Source organism: Muscardinus avellanarius (genome assembly GCF_963383645.1).
Source record: "Muscardinus avellanarius genome assembly, chromosome: 6".
Classification (NCBI taxonomy): Eukaryota; Metazoa; Chordata; class Mammalia; order Rodentia; family Gliridae; genus Muscardinus; species Muscardinus avellanarius.
Window position 1 is genome coordinate 82,100,345 of NC_137791.1, and position 20,027 is coordinate 82,120,371.

The 20,027-nt window shown below is 39.1% G+C and overlaps 1 protein-coding gene across 3 annotated transcripts in view; it reads right to left on the minus strand.

The window, feature by feature from the left end:
• The window catches only part of RUFY3 (RUN and FYVE domain containing 3), a gene marked incomplete at both ends in the record, with an annotated part of 68,004 nt that extends 52,390 nt beyond the window's left edge, over positions 1 to 15,614 (minus strand). For all 3 annotated transcript variants that reach the window (XM_080697643.1, XM_080697645.1, XM_080697644.1), the window contains one exon: positions 15,437 to 15,614. In XM_080697643.1, coding sequence (XP_080553769.1) covers positions 15,437 to 15,614 — 178 coding nt within the window. The remainder of the gene's footprint in view (positions 1 to 15,436) is intronic.
• Between the last annotated feature and the right edge of the window lie 4,413 nt (positions 15,615 to 20,027).

Here is a 20,027-nt window from a genome sequence, read left to right on the forward strand (position 1 = left end):
AGCAATCCAAAAATGAATGCATAGTTTCTAATCTAGAAAAAGATATCCAACAGCAGGAATCTGACATTGAAGAAATATGGGCCCATCTTAAGAGAGCTAACCTAAGAATAATTGGAATAGAGGAGGGAAAAGAAAGTGATACCAAAGGGATCAACAATCTCTTCAAGGAAGTAATAGCAGAAAATTTTCCAAATATAGAGCAAGAGGTTGATACACAGATCCAGGAAACTTATAGAACTCCCTTTAGACAGGATCCGAGAAGAGGATCCCCACGCCATATAATTGTCAAAATGACCAATGAGGAAGCCAAGCAGAGAATCTTAAAGGCAACAAAAACAAAGGGCCAAGTGACATTCAGAGGCAAACCAATTAGAATCACTCCAGACTTCCCAAACCAAGTCATGAGAGCCAGAAGGGCTTGGAGTAACATATTCCAAACTCTGAAAGAAAACAACTTTCAGCCAAAAATTTCCTATCCAGCAAAACTTTCTATCAAATTAGATGGAGAAATAAGAAGCTTCCATGACAAACAGAAACTGAAGGAATTTATGTCTTCAAAACCAGCGCTAGAGAAAATACTCAAAGAGATTAACTACAAAGAAGAAATAGGTAACACTCACCAGAACCAGAGAAACAAGAGTTTCCATCCAACAGACAACTAAGATTGGTTATCTGTGGAGATTCATTATTTATGTTAGTCTTTTACCTATCTCTAAATTGTATTGTTTGCCTTTATTGTTGTTAATTTTTAGGATTTCTAGTTGGGATATTAATATACCTTCAGATATAGCATTTGGAAATATTTTATCCAATTCTATTAGTAACTTTTAACTCTGTTTACATTGTCTTTGGATATACAATATTTTCTTTTATTTTTTAGGGAGTTTGTATATTCTTCTGTTGCCTGTGCCACTGAAATCATATCCAAGAAATCACTGCCAATTTCAATGTTGTGAGGTTTTATGACCCAGATTTTCTCCTAAAAGTTTATAGTCTTAAGATTTATATTTGTATGTGGGATTAGGTAAGGGTCCAATTTTATTCTTTTCCATGTAATTATTATTTTTCAACAATATTTAGTTAAAAGATTATTATTTCCACCACCAAATCTTCGTGGAAACCTTGTCAAAAATAACTTGACAATATAGGGAAGAAGTTAGCTCTAGGCTTGTATTTAACTCCAATGGTCTATATATCTGCCTTTAGAACAGTACTACACTGTTTCAATTATTGTAGCTTTATATGGTTTGAAATCAGAAAATATACATCTTCTAGCTTTGTTTTTGCTTCGAGATTGTTTTGGGTATCTAGAGTCCATATTCCATATCAGGATAGATTTTTTTCTGAAAAATAAATATATGATAGTTTCACCTAAAAAAAAAGGAAAAAAATATTCTCTGGTAAGAAAGAAAGCAAAAAGAAATATTGAAATGTTATCTTTAAGTCATCAAAAGCTTGGTATCAGACAAATGAAACTGTTATGTGAGATTATCATTTTTAATTTTGGATAAATTGCTATAATACTAGATGTCAACCACTAAGCCAAGCATGGGAGGGAGGGATGGGGAGAGAATGGGGTGGGGATCGGGTGGGGGCTGACTGGGCGATGTGTGCATGTATGTCTACAAAAGTTTGTATCCCACTATGATGTATGAATACAGTGCACCAATAAAATAAAAAAAATAACAAAAAAAAAATAAAAATAAAAAAGCAAAAAAAAAAAAAAAAAAACATGGCTTATTTAAAAATTACTTAACTATTTTCCTGGCTATAATTCTGCTTCAGGTCTAATAGAAATAAAACAGCAGATTAATGCTATAGCTCTGGAAATAAATATTTAATCAGGTGGTACTGTAAACTATTTGCTCTTCAGTTTCACGGCAAATCAATAATGAAAGCAGTATGGTCTGATAGAGGGGGCCCTGGCTTTGGTGTAGAGACAGAGCCGGGAGGCAGACACTGCTCCAACATGGCCATGTCCCTGACAGTTACTTCTTCACTCTGGATGAAGGATCTGGCTTTAGCTCCTTTTCTCCAGAGAAGTACTTGAATGGGCTCAAAAAGCGCCCCTCTGAGCCGGCCATGGTGGTGCATGCTTGTAAGCCCAGAATTTGGGAGGCTGAGAGAGAAGGAATGTGGTTCACGGACAGCCTCAGATACTCAGTGAGGCCCTTCGCAATTCAGGGAGACCCTGTTTCAAAATTAAGAATACAAAATAGGGCTTGGGTTGTAGCTTAGAGGTAGGATGCCCCTGGGTTCCATTCCCAGTACTACAAAAAAAAAAAAAAAAAAAAAAAGCACCCCTCCTTTGTTCATGTATTCATGGCTGTGAAATCTCTCTATTACAACCTCTTGCTAGTAGCATCAATGTGGACAACCTCGGTACAGTTATATTTTGCAAGGCCTGGGAGTAATTTTGTCTCCTTGAGGTGATGAGTCTTTGATTTGGAGCATTAACTTTTAGAAATGCATTAGTTTTTTAGGAGAACACCTTCCTGAAGTCTAAATACTGACAGATCACAAATAACTCATTAAAGGACTGTTATGGAAATTAAAAACTAATGAATTTATAAAGTACTCAGCACATAACAGGTACTCAATGTCAACTTCAGATTTAAAAGAAACAACTCTGTGCCATGTGTCCTGGTTTGGCTATAAACTGGTTTTTTGTAAGTATATTTGCCACAATAATTAAAATAGGGTGAAAGAGATTTAATAAACAACTAAGCTAAATATGAAACTCAAAGAAAAATAAGCCAAATTAAGTACAACAGATGACAAATTTAACAGCAAAAGTGCTGTTTAATGATACAATTAGCTTGATAACATAATAGTAACTGTTAGCAAAGGAATCTTAGGCCACGTTTCATTAATGCTAAGAGGATCTGTTCTAATGCAATCTAGGTCAAGGTGTATCTGTTTACTATAGTATACTAAAACAAAACAAAAAAAAATCAGCAAAGAATAACAGATAGTCTTAGAAAAGTTAACACATTCAGTTACCAGTACTTGAGCCATTTAATACTGACAGAGCATCTATGGAATGCAAAGGACTTAGTACCTAAGTATGGCCGCAGAAGCTACTGAAAGACCCGGAGAACTGACCTTGAGGAGATCTAAGTTAACTACCACACCAAGTTAACAGGCAACTGATATAAGAGACAGGAGTGAAGATAAAATAGATTAAGTCCAGGGAGCAGGAGACACCAGAAGCCTAGAGTGGACAGGCCCTGATGGGGAGTGAGGAGACAAGGAAACCGGTCCCATTGGTAAACCTTCAACCTCTTGCCTCAGTGGCTGCACTGACAGAGACAACATCTTTGATGTCTCCTTAAGTTGAACTTAAGGCCTTGAACCTGTAATCCTCCTGTCTCAGCCTCCCAAGTATTGGGATTATAGGTGTGTGCCACCATGCCTGGCTATTAAATTTTTTTAATGTTTAAAGTACCATACCAGTGTGTATAAAATAACTTTTTTTGTTTAGTGGTACTGGGGATGGAACCCTTCTACCTCTGGGCTACACTCCCAGACCTATTTTTATATTTTTTAATTTGGAAACAAGGTCTCTTAAACCAGCGAGACTGGCTTCAAACCTGCGCGATCCTCCTGTCTCCACCTCCCAAGTGCAGGGATTGCAAGCATATGCCACCACGCCTGGCTGTATAAATATTTTAAACACTGCTATTTGACCTAGAAATTTCTCTTCTAAAAATAAAAATTGGTAAAATGTTAAAGTTGTACATTTAGTGATGTACCAAAATGATCTGTGGTAAGAAAAGTCAGAAACAACTTAAATGTGTAAAATAAAGCAACAGTCAAAGAAATTGAAACTTTCAATCAAATAAAGAAATTAAAGTGGTAGAGATTTCTTTTTACTGGCGTGAAAAAAATCACGGGGGGGGGAGGGAGAAAAGCCAGATCACAGCACAAGTACACCATGGTCTTAGATACATAAAAATTGTGTGAGAGCCGGGTGTGGTGGTGCACACTTGTAATCCCAGTACTTAGGAGCTGAGACAGGAAGATTGCAGGTTCGTGACCAGCTCAGCTACTTAGGCTTCCGCAACTTAGTGAGACCCTGTCTCAAAATAAAGAATAAAAAATAGGGCTCGGGGTATAGCTCAGAGGAAAAATGTCCCTGGGTTCAATCCACAGTACTGCAAAAAAAAAAAAAAAAAAAAAAAAAAAGTGTAAGTTTCTAAGTGAATGTTGTGTGTATGTTTGTGTATTTTTTTTTTTCTTTTTAGAACTGGGGATTGGCCGGGCGTAGTGGCGCACGCTTGTAATCCCCGCGCTTGGGAGGCAGAGACAGGAGGATTGCGCAGGTTCGAAGCCAGCCGCACGCGCTGGCTTAGGAGACCCTGTTTCCAAATTTAAAAAATGTAAAAATAGGTCTGGGAGTGTAGCCCGGAGGTAGAAGGGCTTCCAGGAACCCCAGTACCACCAAAGGAAAAAAAAAAAAAAAAAAAAAGAACTGGGGATTGAACCCAGAGTGTCATACCTGTAAGGCAGGCACTTTGTCACTGAGCTACATCCTCGCTCCTACATGTATATATTTTGGCAGTACTGGGAATTGAACCCAGGGGCATTCTACCTGAGCTACACTACCAACCCTATTTTTTATTCTTTATTTTGAAACAGGGTCTCAGTAAATTGTAGAGGCCTTAGAGTCTTTGATCCTCCTGTCTCAGCCTCCCAAGTACTGGGATTATAAGCATGTGCCACCATGCCTGGCTCTGTGTATATCTTTAAAAAATTTTTGCTACTAAATATTCCAGTAGTTTTCTGCAGGTGTTAGAATTTTAGGTGAATTGTACTATTTTGTATTTTATATTATTTTGTATTCTGTAATGTTTACAATGCAAATATATTATTTTGGTGAGGAGCAAAATAGTTTTCATTAAAATATATACATAAAAACACTAAGGACATTTTATTTTCTAAAAATCCCATTTATTTTTAAAAATCCCATTATTTTTAATACACTAACACAGAAATTTTAACTTGGAAATATTTAATTAGGATAAAAAGTAAATACTCAGGGGCCATTTGGGGACAAGTCTGTTTCACTGCCCCTCTATATAAGTGCATCTAAGCTCATTAAATCCTGTTTGTTCTCTGGGAAAAACTCAAATAACAGACATGACAAAGGAACAGATTTTAGGATTTACTCCCCTATGCTCGAAAGCACTTCACAGCAGACTGGTGTGGCCTTGAGGAACCGCAATAAAAAAACATGCCCCATGAAGCTCTCCACCCCCACCCACCCCCACAAGGAACACTAACAAAAGCTCTAAAAAATACAGACTCACAGCTGGAAAGCAGAGGATACAGTCCATGTGCTCCTGCCTCTCCAGTCAGCACTTAGTAACCAGGCTTAGGACTTGGCCAACTTGGATTTCATTCTGAGTGCCATCACCAAGCAGCAGTTATCTAAACTGGAGCAACTGGAATATGACTCCTATTCCAGTGATCAGCTTAGGACAAATGATCTTTGGGTCATCTGTGAAGCTGACAGTCCAGAGATGAGTCTGCGGGAACTCCATTGAGAATGGCCGAAGTTAAAGAGTAAAGAAGATCTGTTCTAAAAAAGGTTCAGAAAAATCTCCCACTAGAGCAAAGACTATAAGGCACCATGATCAACCACAGTGTGTTCCGCACTGCAGGAGTATGGGAGTCAATAAGAAACTGAAAGTCGACCTGAAATGGCAGGGTCAAAGCCGATCTTGTGCGCAGCAGGTTAATCAGCTCAGAGGCAGCACACAGCTCATCTGCAGTTTATATAGGAACTGGGGGATAAGAACAAATCCACTAGTGCAATTTCCACCCAGATTTTGATTACATAAAATCCCAGGGGCTAGATGAGTAAAACTTACCTGGAAAGCGTGAATAGCTAGTTTTCAGAGCAGAGAAATAAGAAAAGATGAACCCTATCCAAAGAACTTTGCCCTCTAGGCTCCTGAGATTGTATTAAAAGCTAAACCTTCTTGTTTGAGAAGTTCTCAAAGACTGCCTTGTGCACATATAATCACAACTCTGAGAACCTCATAATGTAAACCTAAGGCTAACCATATGGGTAGTAGTGTGTGTGTGTGTATGCATTTTTTTTGGGGGGGTAGTACTGGCGACTGAACTTTGAGGCATTCTACCTCCAAACTATACCCCCAGCCCCATTTTCTTTTCTTTCTTTATTTTTTTAGTACTGGCAATTGAACCTATGGGCATTCTACCTCTGAGCTACATCCCCAGCCCTATTTATTATTCTTTATTTTTGAAAAAGGGTCTTATCAAATTGTGTAGGGCTTCACTAAGTAGCTGAGGCTGGCTTGAACCTGTGATCCTCCTGTTCTCAGCCTCCCAAGTACTGGAAGATTACTTGGGATTACAAATGTATGAGACCATGCCCAGCTTCTTATTTTCTGTTTTGAAACAGGGTCTCATTAGATTGTTGAGAGTCTTGCTAAGTTGCTGAGGCTCGTCTTGGAACCTGAGATCCTCCTCCTCAGCCTCCGAGGTACTGGGATTCCAAGGATGCACTATCATACCTGGCTAAAAATTATATTTTTTAAGCATCAGTTTTTTTTTTCTTTTGGGTTTCAAATGGACAGTAGGGATTTTTTCTCCCCAAAATAATACACAAATGTAAAATATTATACATAATTATTGGAATCATAGATTCAGTTTTAGAAGCCCTAAAACAGACTGTAGTGACGATGCCATGAGGTTTCTTGATTAAAAGACTTCCTCTGAGCTGGGCGTGATGGCTCACGTTTGTAATCCCAGTGCTTAGGAGGCTGAGACAGGAGGATCGCAGAGGTTCGAAGCCAACCTCAGCTACTTAGTGAGGCTCTCAGCAACTTAGTGAGACCCTGTTTCCAAATAAAATATAAAATAGGTCTGGGAGTATAACCTGGAGGTAGAAAGCCCCTGGGGTTCTGCCCCTAGTACCACCAAAAAAATAAAGACTTCCTCTGAGAAATGTTCACTGGGATATGCACTGTTTTCATTAAAATATATGCAGTACCCAAGCAAGATGGGGCTATACTAGTCTACAGTGATCATTAATGAATAAGAGCATGGTATTAAATGTCAATGGAGCTATCTGTTTAGCAGCAGACACTTCCCACAACCACTGAAGGAAAAACATTTTCTGTTTCATCTTGCGTGGATCACATCATCCTTTGGGAGATGTGGTCACTCTAAATCTACCCTGCTTTGAATTCCATGTCCCGGTTCCAAAGATAACAGGCTTGTGTTTGGCAACCCAGCAGCTCACATTTGTTTTACAGCATCCTTTGACATACCGTTTCATCTCTTTACCTTGACTATGAACTCACGGAGAGCAAGAGCTATCGATTTCTTTACCCCTAGGACCGAACTTTGCATTAAGGGATAACCAATAAATATTTATGACCAAATAACAGACCAAAACACATTCTTTGCATGTAGTGCACTATCACTAGTATATGCGTGGATGTTTCATATCTTAACACATAAAGTGAAAATGACAGATATCTAAATAAACACCAGCAAATGCTACCACCGGGGGGGGGGGGGGGAAACAACGGATTCATTCAATATATAATTTCCCTTCCTCCTCCCTTTCTTTCATGTGGCACTGGGAATTGAACCCAGGGGCATTTTACCTTCTGCTACACCCCAACCCTATTTTATTTTTATTTTGAAACAGGGTCTCACTAGGTTGATGAGAGTCTCACTACTTGCTGAGGCTATTCTCAAACCTGCGATCCTCCTGTCACAGCCTCCCAAATACTGGAATTACAAGTGTGTGCTACCGTGCCCAGCTATTTTTTATTTTTGAAATAGGGTCTTACTAAGTTGTTGAGGTTGGTCTCGAACCTGTAATTCTCCTGTCTTAGCCTTTCAAGTACAGGATTACAGGAGTGTGCCACTATGCCTGGCTCACTTTCCACAACCTAGTGAGACCCTGTTTTAAAACAAAAACATTAATAATAATAATAATAATAATAATAATAATAATGATGAAGGGCCAGGGGTGTAGCTCAGGGGTAGAATGCCCCTACGTTCAATCCCTAGTAACACACACACACACACACACACACACACACACACACACACACACTTATAGTTGCCTTTGTTACCAAGTAACATATTTTACTATATTAAATTGATCATTTGTGCATCATTTCTCAATGTTGGATTTTCCATCCCTAAAAAGATTGATAGAGAGGCATGTATTTCTTAATGGCTGAGTTTTATCTTTAACCAATTATTTTCTTGTTCACAAAGGTCCAAGGAAAGGCATTGCTAAAACCTGAGTTCAAGCTACTAATATTAACTTTTAGTTTAGTAAACAATTAAGACTACTCTATAAAATCAGATACAAAAACAGAACTATAGTTCTGTTTGGGTGTGGTGGTACAACTCTATAATACCGGTATTGAAGGCTGAGACAGGAGGACTGCATGTTTGAGGACAGCCTCAGCCAGTACTAAAACTCTCAGTAACCTAGAGAGACCCTGTTTCAAAAAATGAGCGTTTTGGAGCCAGGCATGGTGGCACACGCTTGTAATCCCAGTGCTTGGGAGGCTGAGACAGGAGGATAGTGCAGGTTAAAGCCAGCCTCAGCTACTTAGTAAGACTCTCAGCAGCTTAGTAAGATCCTGTTTCCAAATAAAATATAAAATAGGTCTGGGAGTATAGACCAGAGGTAGAAAGCCCCTCTGTTCCAATTCCAGTACCACAAAAAAAAAAAAAGAGCTTTTTTTTTTTTTTAATCTTGGGGATAGAATGCCCATGAGTTCAATCCCCAGTACCACACACACTCAAAAAAAGTGTAAATTAAATGGTAATATGTTTATGAAAATGGTAATATGTTTATGAATATGGTTTAAACTATTGTAGCTCCAACTCTGTAACTACTAATACGAACTGCTACTGTTCATAGGGTGCTTTACAATAATGATGTCACTTAATCCTAACATATCAAGTAGTTACTATTAATATTACCAATTAGGAAAAAAGAAAAATAAGACCTGTGCAAGGTCACATGGCCACTAACCACTCCCTTATATTACCTCTAAGTTAATGACCATCCTGGTACGTAAAAGCACCAGTAGCCAAATCAGCATCATTACTGTTGTTCTTAGGTTTACTCCTATGTCGAGTAACAACGTTTCCTGTAATCTAATCAGTATCCACCCAATATTTTTTTCCAGTGTTAGAAGTTGAACCCAGGGCCTCATGTTTTCTAGGCAAGAGCTCTACCACTGAGCTAAATCTCCAGCCCCTACCGTCCACTCAATTCTATCAGACTTAATACATATTCAACTGACTTTTTTCATGATCACTTTGGATTTTGTGCCAAAATACTATTTGGAAATTTCCAATTCTTCAGAAATAATATTTCTTTCATAGTCACAAAAAAGTCTTACTGTAAACATTTAACTTAGGGCACTTTAATAAAGCTTACTTTTAGCCAGGCGTGGTGGAGCACGCTTGAGGCTGAGACGGGAAGAGTTCTGGTTTGAGAACAGCGTTAGCAAGTAGTGACACTCTCTATTAACCTAGTGAGACCCTGTTTCAAAATTAAAAAATAGAATAGGGCTGAGGATGTAGCTCAGAAGTAGAAGGCCCCTGTGTTCAAATTCCAATACAAGAAAGAAAGAGCCGGGCGTGGTGGCACATGCCTGTAATCCCAGTACCTGGGAGGCTGAGACAGGAGGATTGCACAGGTTCGAAGCCAGCCTCAGCAATTCAGTGAGGCTCTCAGCAACTTAGTGAGACCCTGTTTCCAAATAAAATATAAAATAGGACTGGGAATGTGGCCCAGAGGTACAAAGCCCCTGGGTTCCATCCCCAGTTCCACACACACACACACACACACACACACAAAAAAAAAAAAAAAAAAAAGAAAAAAAAGAAAAAGAAAGAGGGAAAAAGAAGGAAGGAAGGAAGAAAGGGAGTTAATTTTAAATTGAGGTCCTTTTAGTCTGGCATGGCAGCACATGCTTGTAATCCCAGTAGTAGAGAGGCTAAGATGGGAGGATCACAGGTTCAAGGATAGCCTCAGCAAGTAGTATGACTCTCATCAACCTAGTAAGACCCTGTTATATGGAGCTTGGAGATAGAGCTTGGAGATACAATGCCTCTGGGTTCAAATCCCAGTATCACAAAAATAAATAAATAAATAAATAAATAAATAGAGGTCTTTTTAACTTGCCTGCCACTAAAACCATACAAATAACCCCAACATGATAAAGAGTAATATGGAAGAGAAAAAACAAGAGCTAAAAACTGGACATTTCATTTAAGAACTAGTAAGGAATTTGAATTAGAACATAAATTCTATTAAAAAATAAGGCCACTGAACCCTTTAAAGGCAATATACATAGTATATTTTTTATGGAACCCAGGGGCATTCTACTTCTGAGCTACACCTCCAGTCCTATTTTTAACTCTTTAATTTGAAACAGGGTCTCCCTGAGTTGCAAAGGGCCTCACTAAGTAGCTGAAGTTGTCTGCAAAATGGCGATCCTCCTGTCTCAGTCTCTCAAATGGTGGGATTACAAGTGTGTGCCACCATGCCCAGCTAAATATTTTTTGTTATACAACACTAATGCTATTTTTTTTTTTTTTTTTGCAGTACTGGGGATGGAACCCAGAGGCACTCTACCTCCGAGGTACACCCCCAGCCCTATTTTTTTTATTCTTTATTTTGAAACAGGGTCTCACTGAGTTGCAAAGGACCTCACTAAGTAGCTGAGTCTTCCTTGAACCACAATCCTTCTGTCTCAACCTCCCAAATGCTGGGATTACAAGCGTGCACCACCACATTCGGCTACTAATGCTTTTTTTAAAGTTAAATTCAATTCAGTCACATTAAACACAAAATGCGAAAAGCCTAGACTTCATTTTTGTGTATGTATTTGTGGGGGGTACTGGGAGTTGAACCCAGGGTCAATCTACCTCTGGGCTACACTCCCAGTCCTATTTTGTTTTTATTTGGGAACAGGGTCTCGCTAAGATGCTAAGAGCCTTACTAAATTGCTGAGGCTGGCTTTGAACCTGTGCAATCCCCCTGTCTTAGCCTCCCAAGTACTGGCATTACAGTCACGTGACACTATACCCAGCTTCAGGACTTCATTTCTTTAAAGATTATCTTTAAGATATTAAAAAAATTCTACATACAAATTGCTAATTAGGTAACCTTGTTATAGGGTAACTTTTTTATAAACTAAATCACAGCTGTAGCTGAATTTATTGTTAAACATTTGAATTAAATTAAACCTTGTCCTTTGTGTTTGTGCAAGTGTATACACAATCCATTTACTGAAGAATTTCTGAAAAAAGTCTTATTGTTCTCCTGATCCTTGAATTATATGTATTTGATTCAAGAATGTACTTCAAGAAATCCAGATGCAAAAGAGCACAAATAATATAAAGCATCTTGCTTCATTTTAGCAATGGTACAATTTCTGAAATTATTATAATGATGCTTAAAGGTATAATTAAGGTGTTCTACTTCTATTCTTGAGAAAAACAAAGGGCATATATTCACTAAACAAAGGGCATATACTCACTAAATTAGAAGCGCCTTTGCTCTGAAATTCCACTATGCTTTCAGAATCTAAAAATAAAGAATATTCCTGGCAGAACATTTCAATGGTAATACATGTTTTTCTAAATCAGAAAAAATAAATTTTATATAAACAAGAGTGCTTCTCTAGTGTTGACATGATACAAGGACAGTGAGCCATATCTCAAATCACTGAATATTCATGGAAGTCTCACTCTTCTTCCCCTTTCCATCATCCATCCTAAGAGTAGAAGTGCCCATTGGGTTAGTCATAATACATAGGTATCAGGGACTCACACCTTCTCTTCCTTCCGTGTTCTTCCTGGTGAAGGGAACCTACGGCCTGAAGTCCCAGACTTGACGTCTCCACAGCCCGCCTCCCTACAGCCCCCCAGGCACAGGATACATTCTACTTGTCTGGTCCCTTCCCTTTAGTGTTCCTTCACTCTCCTGCTTTAGTTTGTGATCATCATATTACATGGAACATTTTAGTATGGTTGGGGGTCCCTAGAGAATGTATATTCTTCTGATCCATCTCCCACATCACTACTGGAGTAATCATCCCATATCAAAAGCCTTATTTCATGTTAGTCCCAGACATAATGCACAGTAGTTTTTCACCAGTGTCAAGTCTGACTTCTCAGTTCAGCCCCTGCTTATCTTCCTAGCCTTGCACCCTGTCATGCCACCCACAAAGTGTGCTGTGTTCCTAACCACTAGCCATTCCCTGGCGTGGCCAGCACACTAGATACTACTTGACGCCCTGCCTCACGTCAGTTTGGTGATCATCTAGTTACCTCTCGAGCGCTGGCTCAAGTCTCACACCACGCAGCCTCTCCTCATCCCTCCCCTCTCCTTTCCTGTGAACTCAATCCTTGGACCTTGTGTTAGGAGAAATCTACTTGTAATCAAAATTGTAGATTTGCTCTTGTTTTTTTTTTTTTTTTTTTAAAGAGAATATATAAAAAAGAGAAGCTAGGTGTGGTGGTGGTATACAGCTGTAATCTCAGTACTTGGGAGGCTGAGACTGGAGGATTGCAGGTTCAAGGACAGGCTCAGCAACAAAGTGAGACTCTTAGCAACCTTGTAAAACAGTTTCAAAACAAAGAACAAAATAGGGTTTTGGGTATAGCTCAGGAGTAGAATGTCCCTGGGTGCCATGGGGTGGGGGGGGGAAGAGGCAGAGAGAGAGAGAGAGAGAGAGAGAGAGAGAGAGAGAAAGAAGAAGAAGAAGAAGGAGGAGGAGGAGGAGGAGGAAGAGGAGGAGGAGGAGGAGGAGGAGGAAGAGGAGGAAGGAGGAGGAGGAAGAGGAAGAAGAAAAAAAGAAGAAAGAGGAGGAATAGGAGGAGGAAGAAGAGGGGCTGCTGGGCTGCAGCAGCAGCCAGGGAGAGGGGGTGGCGATAGGTAGGTGATCACTTCATTGATGCCCAAATAAGCCCTAGGATAAGGAAGGGAATACTTTTATTCTTTTATTCCTATTTAAGGAGTAGATAGGCAGAAAGACTCAGTCCAGCCTACCTACACTATGGACTGCACAGTGAAGTGTAGGAACTCTGTCTCAGAAAACAAAATTTGAAAACCACAGGCTTCTATGCTGAGGCCACACACATTCAACCTATATCATCATCTTAAGAGGGTACATTTTTGCCCATTTTCTTTTGTGGCAGTCAGTGAGTGGGCTCCACTGCAGGATTTGTTTAGTCAAGAGTCTTTTTATGAATCAGCAAGGAACTAGTCTTGATAGTGCTGTGTGCCCAAACACCAGGGCCTCATTCTGTCAATAAGAGGAGATTCACTAGTCACTGACCATTTCATAAATGCTTATAGCTAAATTAAATCTAACAATTGTCATTGGTATTGGCAAGTAGACATTTCTTGGGTTCAAATGACTGTTGGGACACCCAGGGTTGGCCAGTGGGGAAAGGAAATGAAACCTGCATAGAGCACTGCCTGGTTCCCTAGATCATTATATTGATATCTGCTTTTAGGGATCTGTGCTGTGTTCCTTCACTATTTTTATTTCTAATCACTTGAAATAACTGTCTTTTGTCTACTTTAAGGCAAAATCTTTTCAATTTTCTTCCACATCCTCTACAACGGACAAAAGGTTTTGAAAATATCATATTTGTCTGACTTCCTTAATCAAAGAATGTGACCCTTACAGCTTAGTTTGCAGTTCTCACACAATTCCCATATTATTATTTTCATATCTGTGGCAATAGATTTCTCAGTGAAGAATTCAAAGAGCATCACTAACACATGCTTACAAGAGCCAAACAAGTTCACTTTTGCTCTCATAGACTCTTGCTCAAAAACCAACATATATCTAAAGCACTAAAATTGTTATTTCTGAGATACTGATAAATGATTTTATAAGGGTCTATTTCATTATTGAATCATTTTCAAAATAAAATTTTTTCAGTAAAAACGTGAAAACTGAGACATTTACTAAAAGACTTCTTGCCAGCCTTTTTTTTTTTTTTTTCCAGTGCTAGAGGATTGAATCCAGGGCTTTGTGCATGCCAGGCAAGCACTCTACCACCAAGCTACATCTCCAACCTCCTTGATAGCCTTTCTTCCTAAAGGTTTGTTAAAGCTTTGGAGGCTGTTTTAAACAGTACTGCCATTGTATGAAATTTCAGCTGATGTCTTCTAACCCCTGGGCACATTCTGAAACATAGCTAAAGGAAGCTGTCGAACTGACAAATCAATTGTTAAAAGATGTAGAAGGTCTTAAAAATGACTTAAGGCTTGTTCTTAAAATACATACAAAATGACTGCTTTGTGTTTTATGTTAACCTTTTCTAAAACTTTCTCAAGGCCAAGTCTGACTGGGAAGATAAAATTTTATCAAACACAAAGGATGAAATCTGAGTCATAATATGATTGCAACAAGGTCAAGGGCAATAACTTTTCTAACTCTGATCTGTGCAATTCATCTTAGACACTCTGTCCTATACACATGCTTCAACACCAGGCAGATGTTTACAAAGAATTTCTCACATGCAAGCATTTTTATCTTCACTCTTTTAAGGGCAGAGAGTAAACACAAGCTGAGAAGTCACTGAATTAAAAAGAAACAAAACCATTTGCAGCTTGGCATTAAGAGAACTAAGGGGTAGAAGCTAAAAGCCCCTAACAATTTAGGGAAGGTTCTTGGAAAAATGAGTCAAGAGACCACAAAGACTTCAAGGACACTAGAGTGGAAATTTCACATGAGTTATAGTAGTTAGCACAAATAACTTAAAAAAAGCAATTGGCTACAGAGTCTACAAATAGGGATGGGATTATCATATTAATCATGTTAGCCTTTTCAAGACATTATATTTTTTAAAGTACATATTTATTAAATAAGTGCTAAATATAAAACAGCTTTCTTGTCTAAATTAATATAAAAAAGAAAATATTTTATCAAATATTTTCTAAATTTCATAGCCTGTTTAACATTATATCCTAAAGACAGGACACTCCTGTAATGTTTCTACTTTATTTATCATGTATAATCCTATAATTATAGTCAGGTTGCCCTAATTTAATATTAAGAATCACTATCACTTCTATAATGTTTTAATATACAAACAAAATAAATAGCTTTTTTATTATTGATTAGGATCAGATTGTGATGAGTGGCCTCAAATTTCTCTTCAGAGGCCTAAAGACAAAGAACTCTAAATGAGCACAAACATCTTCTGAAAGGAGGCCTCAGGGGGTGGGAAAAATATTTTTTCCCAGCGAAAGAGGGGAGCTGGTGGTAGGTAAGGATGAGTGGCTTTCAGGACTGTTATTTAGCTTGCAGCTTCTTACCTCTCCAGCCCCTCCCAGCCCCTCTAACAATGAGGATGATGTGGAGACACTGGTGGACGGATCTGACCATACCTTCGTGGGTAGGCTCTGGGTCAGGTGTGAGTGAGATGTCATCCAGCTCTCGCAGACAGAGCCATTCTCCATCCATAGATACTCGGAATTTGCAAAGGTAGATGGTCTCCATGGCAGCCTGTGTGATCTTGTCGGTGGTGGGGGTTGGCATATCGGTCGGAGGAGTCAGAGCAGACATGATGACTCAGCTGGGACCACAACACACACACACAAACACACTCTTTCACACACACCCCAGAGGTATGTAAGACCTCCTCACCAAAAATCCCAGATCTGAAGCTCTGAAACAAAGCTTTCAGGAAAAGGGGTGGGGGAGGTTAAAAAAAAAGAAAAAGAAAAGGCAAATTACCCAGCAAAACCAACTGCCCAAGATTAACAATTCTGCCTTATCTTTTCTTATTGACAGTTCCTACCACATAGCAAAATAAGATGATGCTTGTCTTCTCCCAGTGTCCTCTCCTTTTATCTTCTCTTCTTTACCCTTTTTTCCAGCTGAGCTATATAGGCTTTAATTCCTGCACAGCCAAGGCTGCCTTAGCTGCCTTTAAAAAAAAAAAAAAAAAAAAAAAAAAAAACTAAAAAAAAAAAACTGGCCGTGACACAAGCAAGTGAATAAATCCTCCTCTTTTGTGCAGGGAAAAAAAAAACAATACAAAAGAAAAAAAGAATGAAAAATAAACCTATATTTTCAATTCAGCCTTAAAAAAATCCTGAACGGCAGAAATCACTTCCAGGATCTGCTCAGATGAGCCAGGATGCTGAGTTCTAACAGGATTGGCTGTGCGCAGTAAGCAGGGTGTTGACCAAAATGGCTGACTAATGAACTGAGCTGAAAATTCAGGCTCATGTGACCAGCTGCTCTGAACATAGGGCGAGCAATTCCCAGGATGCTTTATAGATGCTGCTGATGCGGGGAGAGCAATTAGGCTGCTTTCTCTCATCCTGTACAAACCACTTTCAGACTGTGCTAGTCAAACTGTGATCAGACATAATGCAATGCACAAATCGTCATCAATTCCCCTCACTTTAGGATAGAAGGGCTGAGTAACTGGAGGACAATTAATACTGAATAATAATCCATTGCAAAGACGGTAAAAGAAGCAATTAATTTACCAAGCATATAGTTTGCCTCTTTTGTCATTTATACACATAGCTGTTAAAATTCTTTATTACACTAAAGGAGGCATTTTAAGAAAAGCTAAGTAAGATGTTTAATTTAAATATCCTGGCCAGCATGATTATGTATGCTTCTAAACCCAGTACTTGGGAAGCTGAGACAAATGGATCTCCAAGTTCCCAGCCAGCCTCAGATACTTAGTGAGGCCCTCCAAAACTTGGTGAGACCCTGTTTTGAAATAAAGAATAAGGCTAAGAGTGTAGCTGGGAGGAAGAATGCCCCGGGTTCAATCCCCTAAGTACTACAAAAATAAATAAATATCCTATTTTCAGGCATTTATAATTTCCTTCTCCAAGTTAAAAAGAACTTTTTTTTTATGTGTGGTACTAAGGATTGAACCCAGGGGCATTCTATCTCTGAGCTACATCCCCAGCCCTATATTTTATTATTTTATTTTGAAACAGGGCCTCACTAAACAGCCAAGGCTGGCTGCAAACCTTCAATCCTCCTATCTCAGCTTCCCAAATGCTGTGATTACAAGCATGTGCCACCACGCCCAGCTGCAAAGAACTGGCCAGAAATGAAGTTGAAAAAGTATAATTTTATAGCTGGGCATGCTGGTGCATGCCTTAAATCCCAGGACTTGGGAGACTGAGTCAGGAAGGTTTGAGGACAACATCAGCAGTATAGTGAGACTCTCAGAAACTTAGTGAGACTCTTATCTCAAACATTAAAAAATGGGCTGGGAAAGTAGCTCAGAGGTAGAATGCCCCTGGGTTCAATCCTCAGCACACCACTGGGTTCAATCCTCAGCACACCACACACACACACACACACACACACACACACACACACACACACACACACACACACACACACAACCACAGTATAATCCTTCCTGATTGGTGACCATCTCCTCTTCTTTTGATATTGCTATATTTACATTTCTGCAGTATGCACATTTGCAACTCAGTGAGACCCTGTTTCATGTCATATTTTTAAAATCTTTTCATCCCAGGATGTATTGAAAACACATGACCATATTATCCTAAATAAGACCCCCACACACACACCTATATCATCCAAGAGGTATTTACCTTGATAGCAAAGGGGTGGGTACTTACTTTCTGAGTTACAAAAATGGCAAGGAGAGAAATGCTAAGGTCTTTCTTTGAGAGTGTTTTTAGGTAATTGAAAGCAAATTTGTTTTATTTCAAGGTTTGTTTTAAGAAGAACACACAACTTCAAGAAATATAACTCAAGACCCCTTCTGTTGTAGGAATTCTTATTAGCGGGGCACCTTGATTTTCCTAATTTTTTAAAATTAAAGGAAAACAATTACCTTAGATAATATTAGTATTGAATAAATTCTTCACCCTAAATTGAGACTGTGCTCAAATAAAAAATGTTAAGAACAGCCGGGCGTGGTGGTGCACACTTGTCATCCCAGCATTTGGGAGATTGACAAAAGAGGATTGGCAGGTTCGAAGCCAGCCTTAGCTACTTAGGCCCTTTGCAACTCAGTGAGACCCTGTTTCAAAATAAAGAATAAAAAACAGGGCTGGGGTGTAGCTTGGAGGTAGAATGCCTTTGGGTTCCATCCCCAGTACTGCAAAAGAAAGGAAGGAAGGAAGGAAGGAAGGAAGGATGGACGAAAGGAGGGAGGGAGGGAAAATAGAGTTTGGGGGTGTTGCTCAGAAGTAGAATGCTTGGGTTCCATCACCAATACAATGAAAAAAATTTATTTTAAATGTTAAGAACCAAATTCTGTGGTTTAACAGTCATTTTTGTAGGTGGAAGGCAGGTAAAGCAGTATAATGTAAGAATGTGTGTGCTGACTTATGATGGGGTTATGTCTTAATAAACTCCCTAAGTTGAAATTCAAAACTGCACTTCATACACCCAAACATCACAGCTTAACACCACAGTACAAGCAGACTCTGACTTACAGTGATTCAATGTACAATTTTACAATGGTGCAAAAGCGATATGCATTTGGTTGAAACTGTACTTCAAATTTTTAATTCTGAGTTTTCCCTGGGCTAACTAAATGCTGGACAATATCTAGAGATGCTGGGAGTGGCAATGAGCCTCATCTCCCAGTCATCCATACACCCACCCACGAGGGCTCACAACTGATATCTTATAGTGTGCTGCTGCTGCTAAGCTATTATGTTTGGTAGGTTCAGTGTACTAAATGCATTTTGGGGAGTACTAGGGATTGAACCCACGGCCTCCTGCACACTAGCCACATGCTCTACCACTGAACTACTACACACCCCCAGCTTCTACAAGCATTTTGGACTTATAATACTTGTAATTTATGAGGGATTGTAACCTTATCCCAAACCAAGGAGCATCTGTATATTATAAAGTGTTGGTGGTTCACCCTTGTTATTGCATAGCTGACTAGGAGCTGTCACTCATTTCCACTGTCCAGCTTCATGAGACAGTACCATAATGCATACTGCTAGACCAGAAAGAGATTAAAACTTAAAAATTCAGAGTAGTTTCTTCTGAATACATATCTCTTCTGAATACATATCACTTCTGAATACAGATCACTGTAAAGTTAATAAATAATAAGCCATGGACTGTCTGCATATATCTGCTTGTCTATATTTAGAAAGTAAAATTACCAAGTTATTAAGGAAAATGAAATACTCCTGATTAATTTATTCCCCTCATTGTTCCCCATATTATCCTACACTTTGGACCCAAAGTCATTCATTTATTCAGCAAGTATTCACTGACAGATGATCTCCACGAGAGGCAGTGACCTGGGGCCTGAATGTGCAGCAGTAAGGCTTATCTTTTCAAGAAAGCAGAGTATACATACTTAAATGCAGAATACAAATCATCACTTAACACATTCACTTTTTTTTTTTTTAATTTTGTGGCACTGCAGATTGAACATAGGGGCACTCTACCTCCAAATTAGACCCTCAGGCCTATTTTATTCTATTTTGAAACAGGGTCTCCCTAGGTTGATGAGAGTCTCACTATTTGCTGAGGCTGTCCTCAAACTTGAAATCCTTCTGTCTCAGCCTTCCAACTACTACACATTCACATTTAAATACAATTCAATTCCTTTTTAGCCAAATATATTTCCATTTCCATATAAATTACATTTGAATTTGTATTAAAACGAAAAGGAGGTAGATTTTTATGCCAAGTAATACTTCAGAATATGTACGTAGTCATTAAAACCTTTAAATTAGGCCAGATGTTGTGGTGCACACTTGTAATCCCAGTACTTAGAAAGTTACGTAACAGAAGGATCAGGCCAGGCATGATGGCAAACACTTGTAATCCCAGTACCCGGGAGGCTGAGACAGCAGGATCTCAGGTTGGAAGTCAGCCTCAGCAACTTAATGAGACCTTGTTTTCAAATAAAATATAAAATAAGTCTGGAGGTATATCCTGAAGGGAAGGCTCCTGGGTTCTATCCCCAGTAACCCCCCCACCCCCACC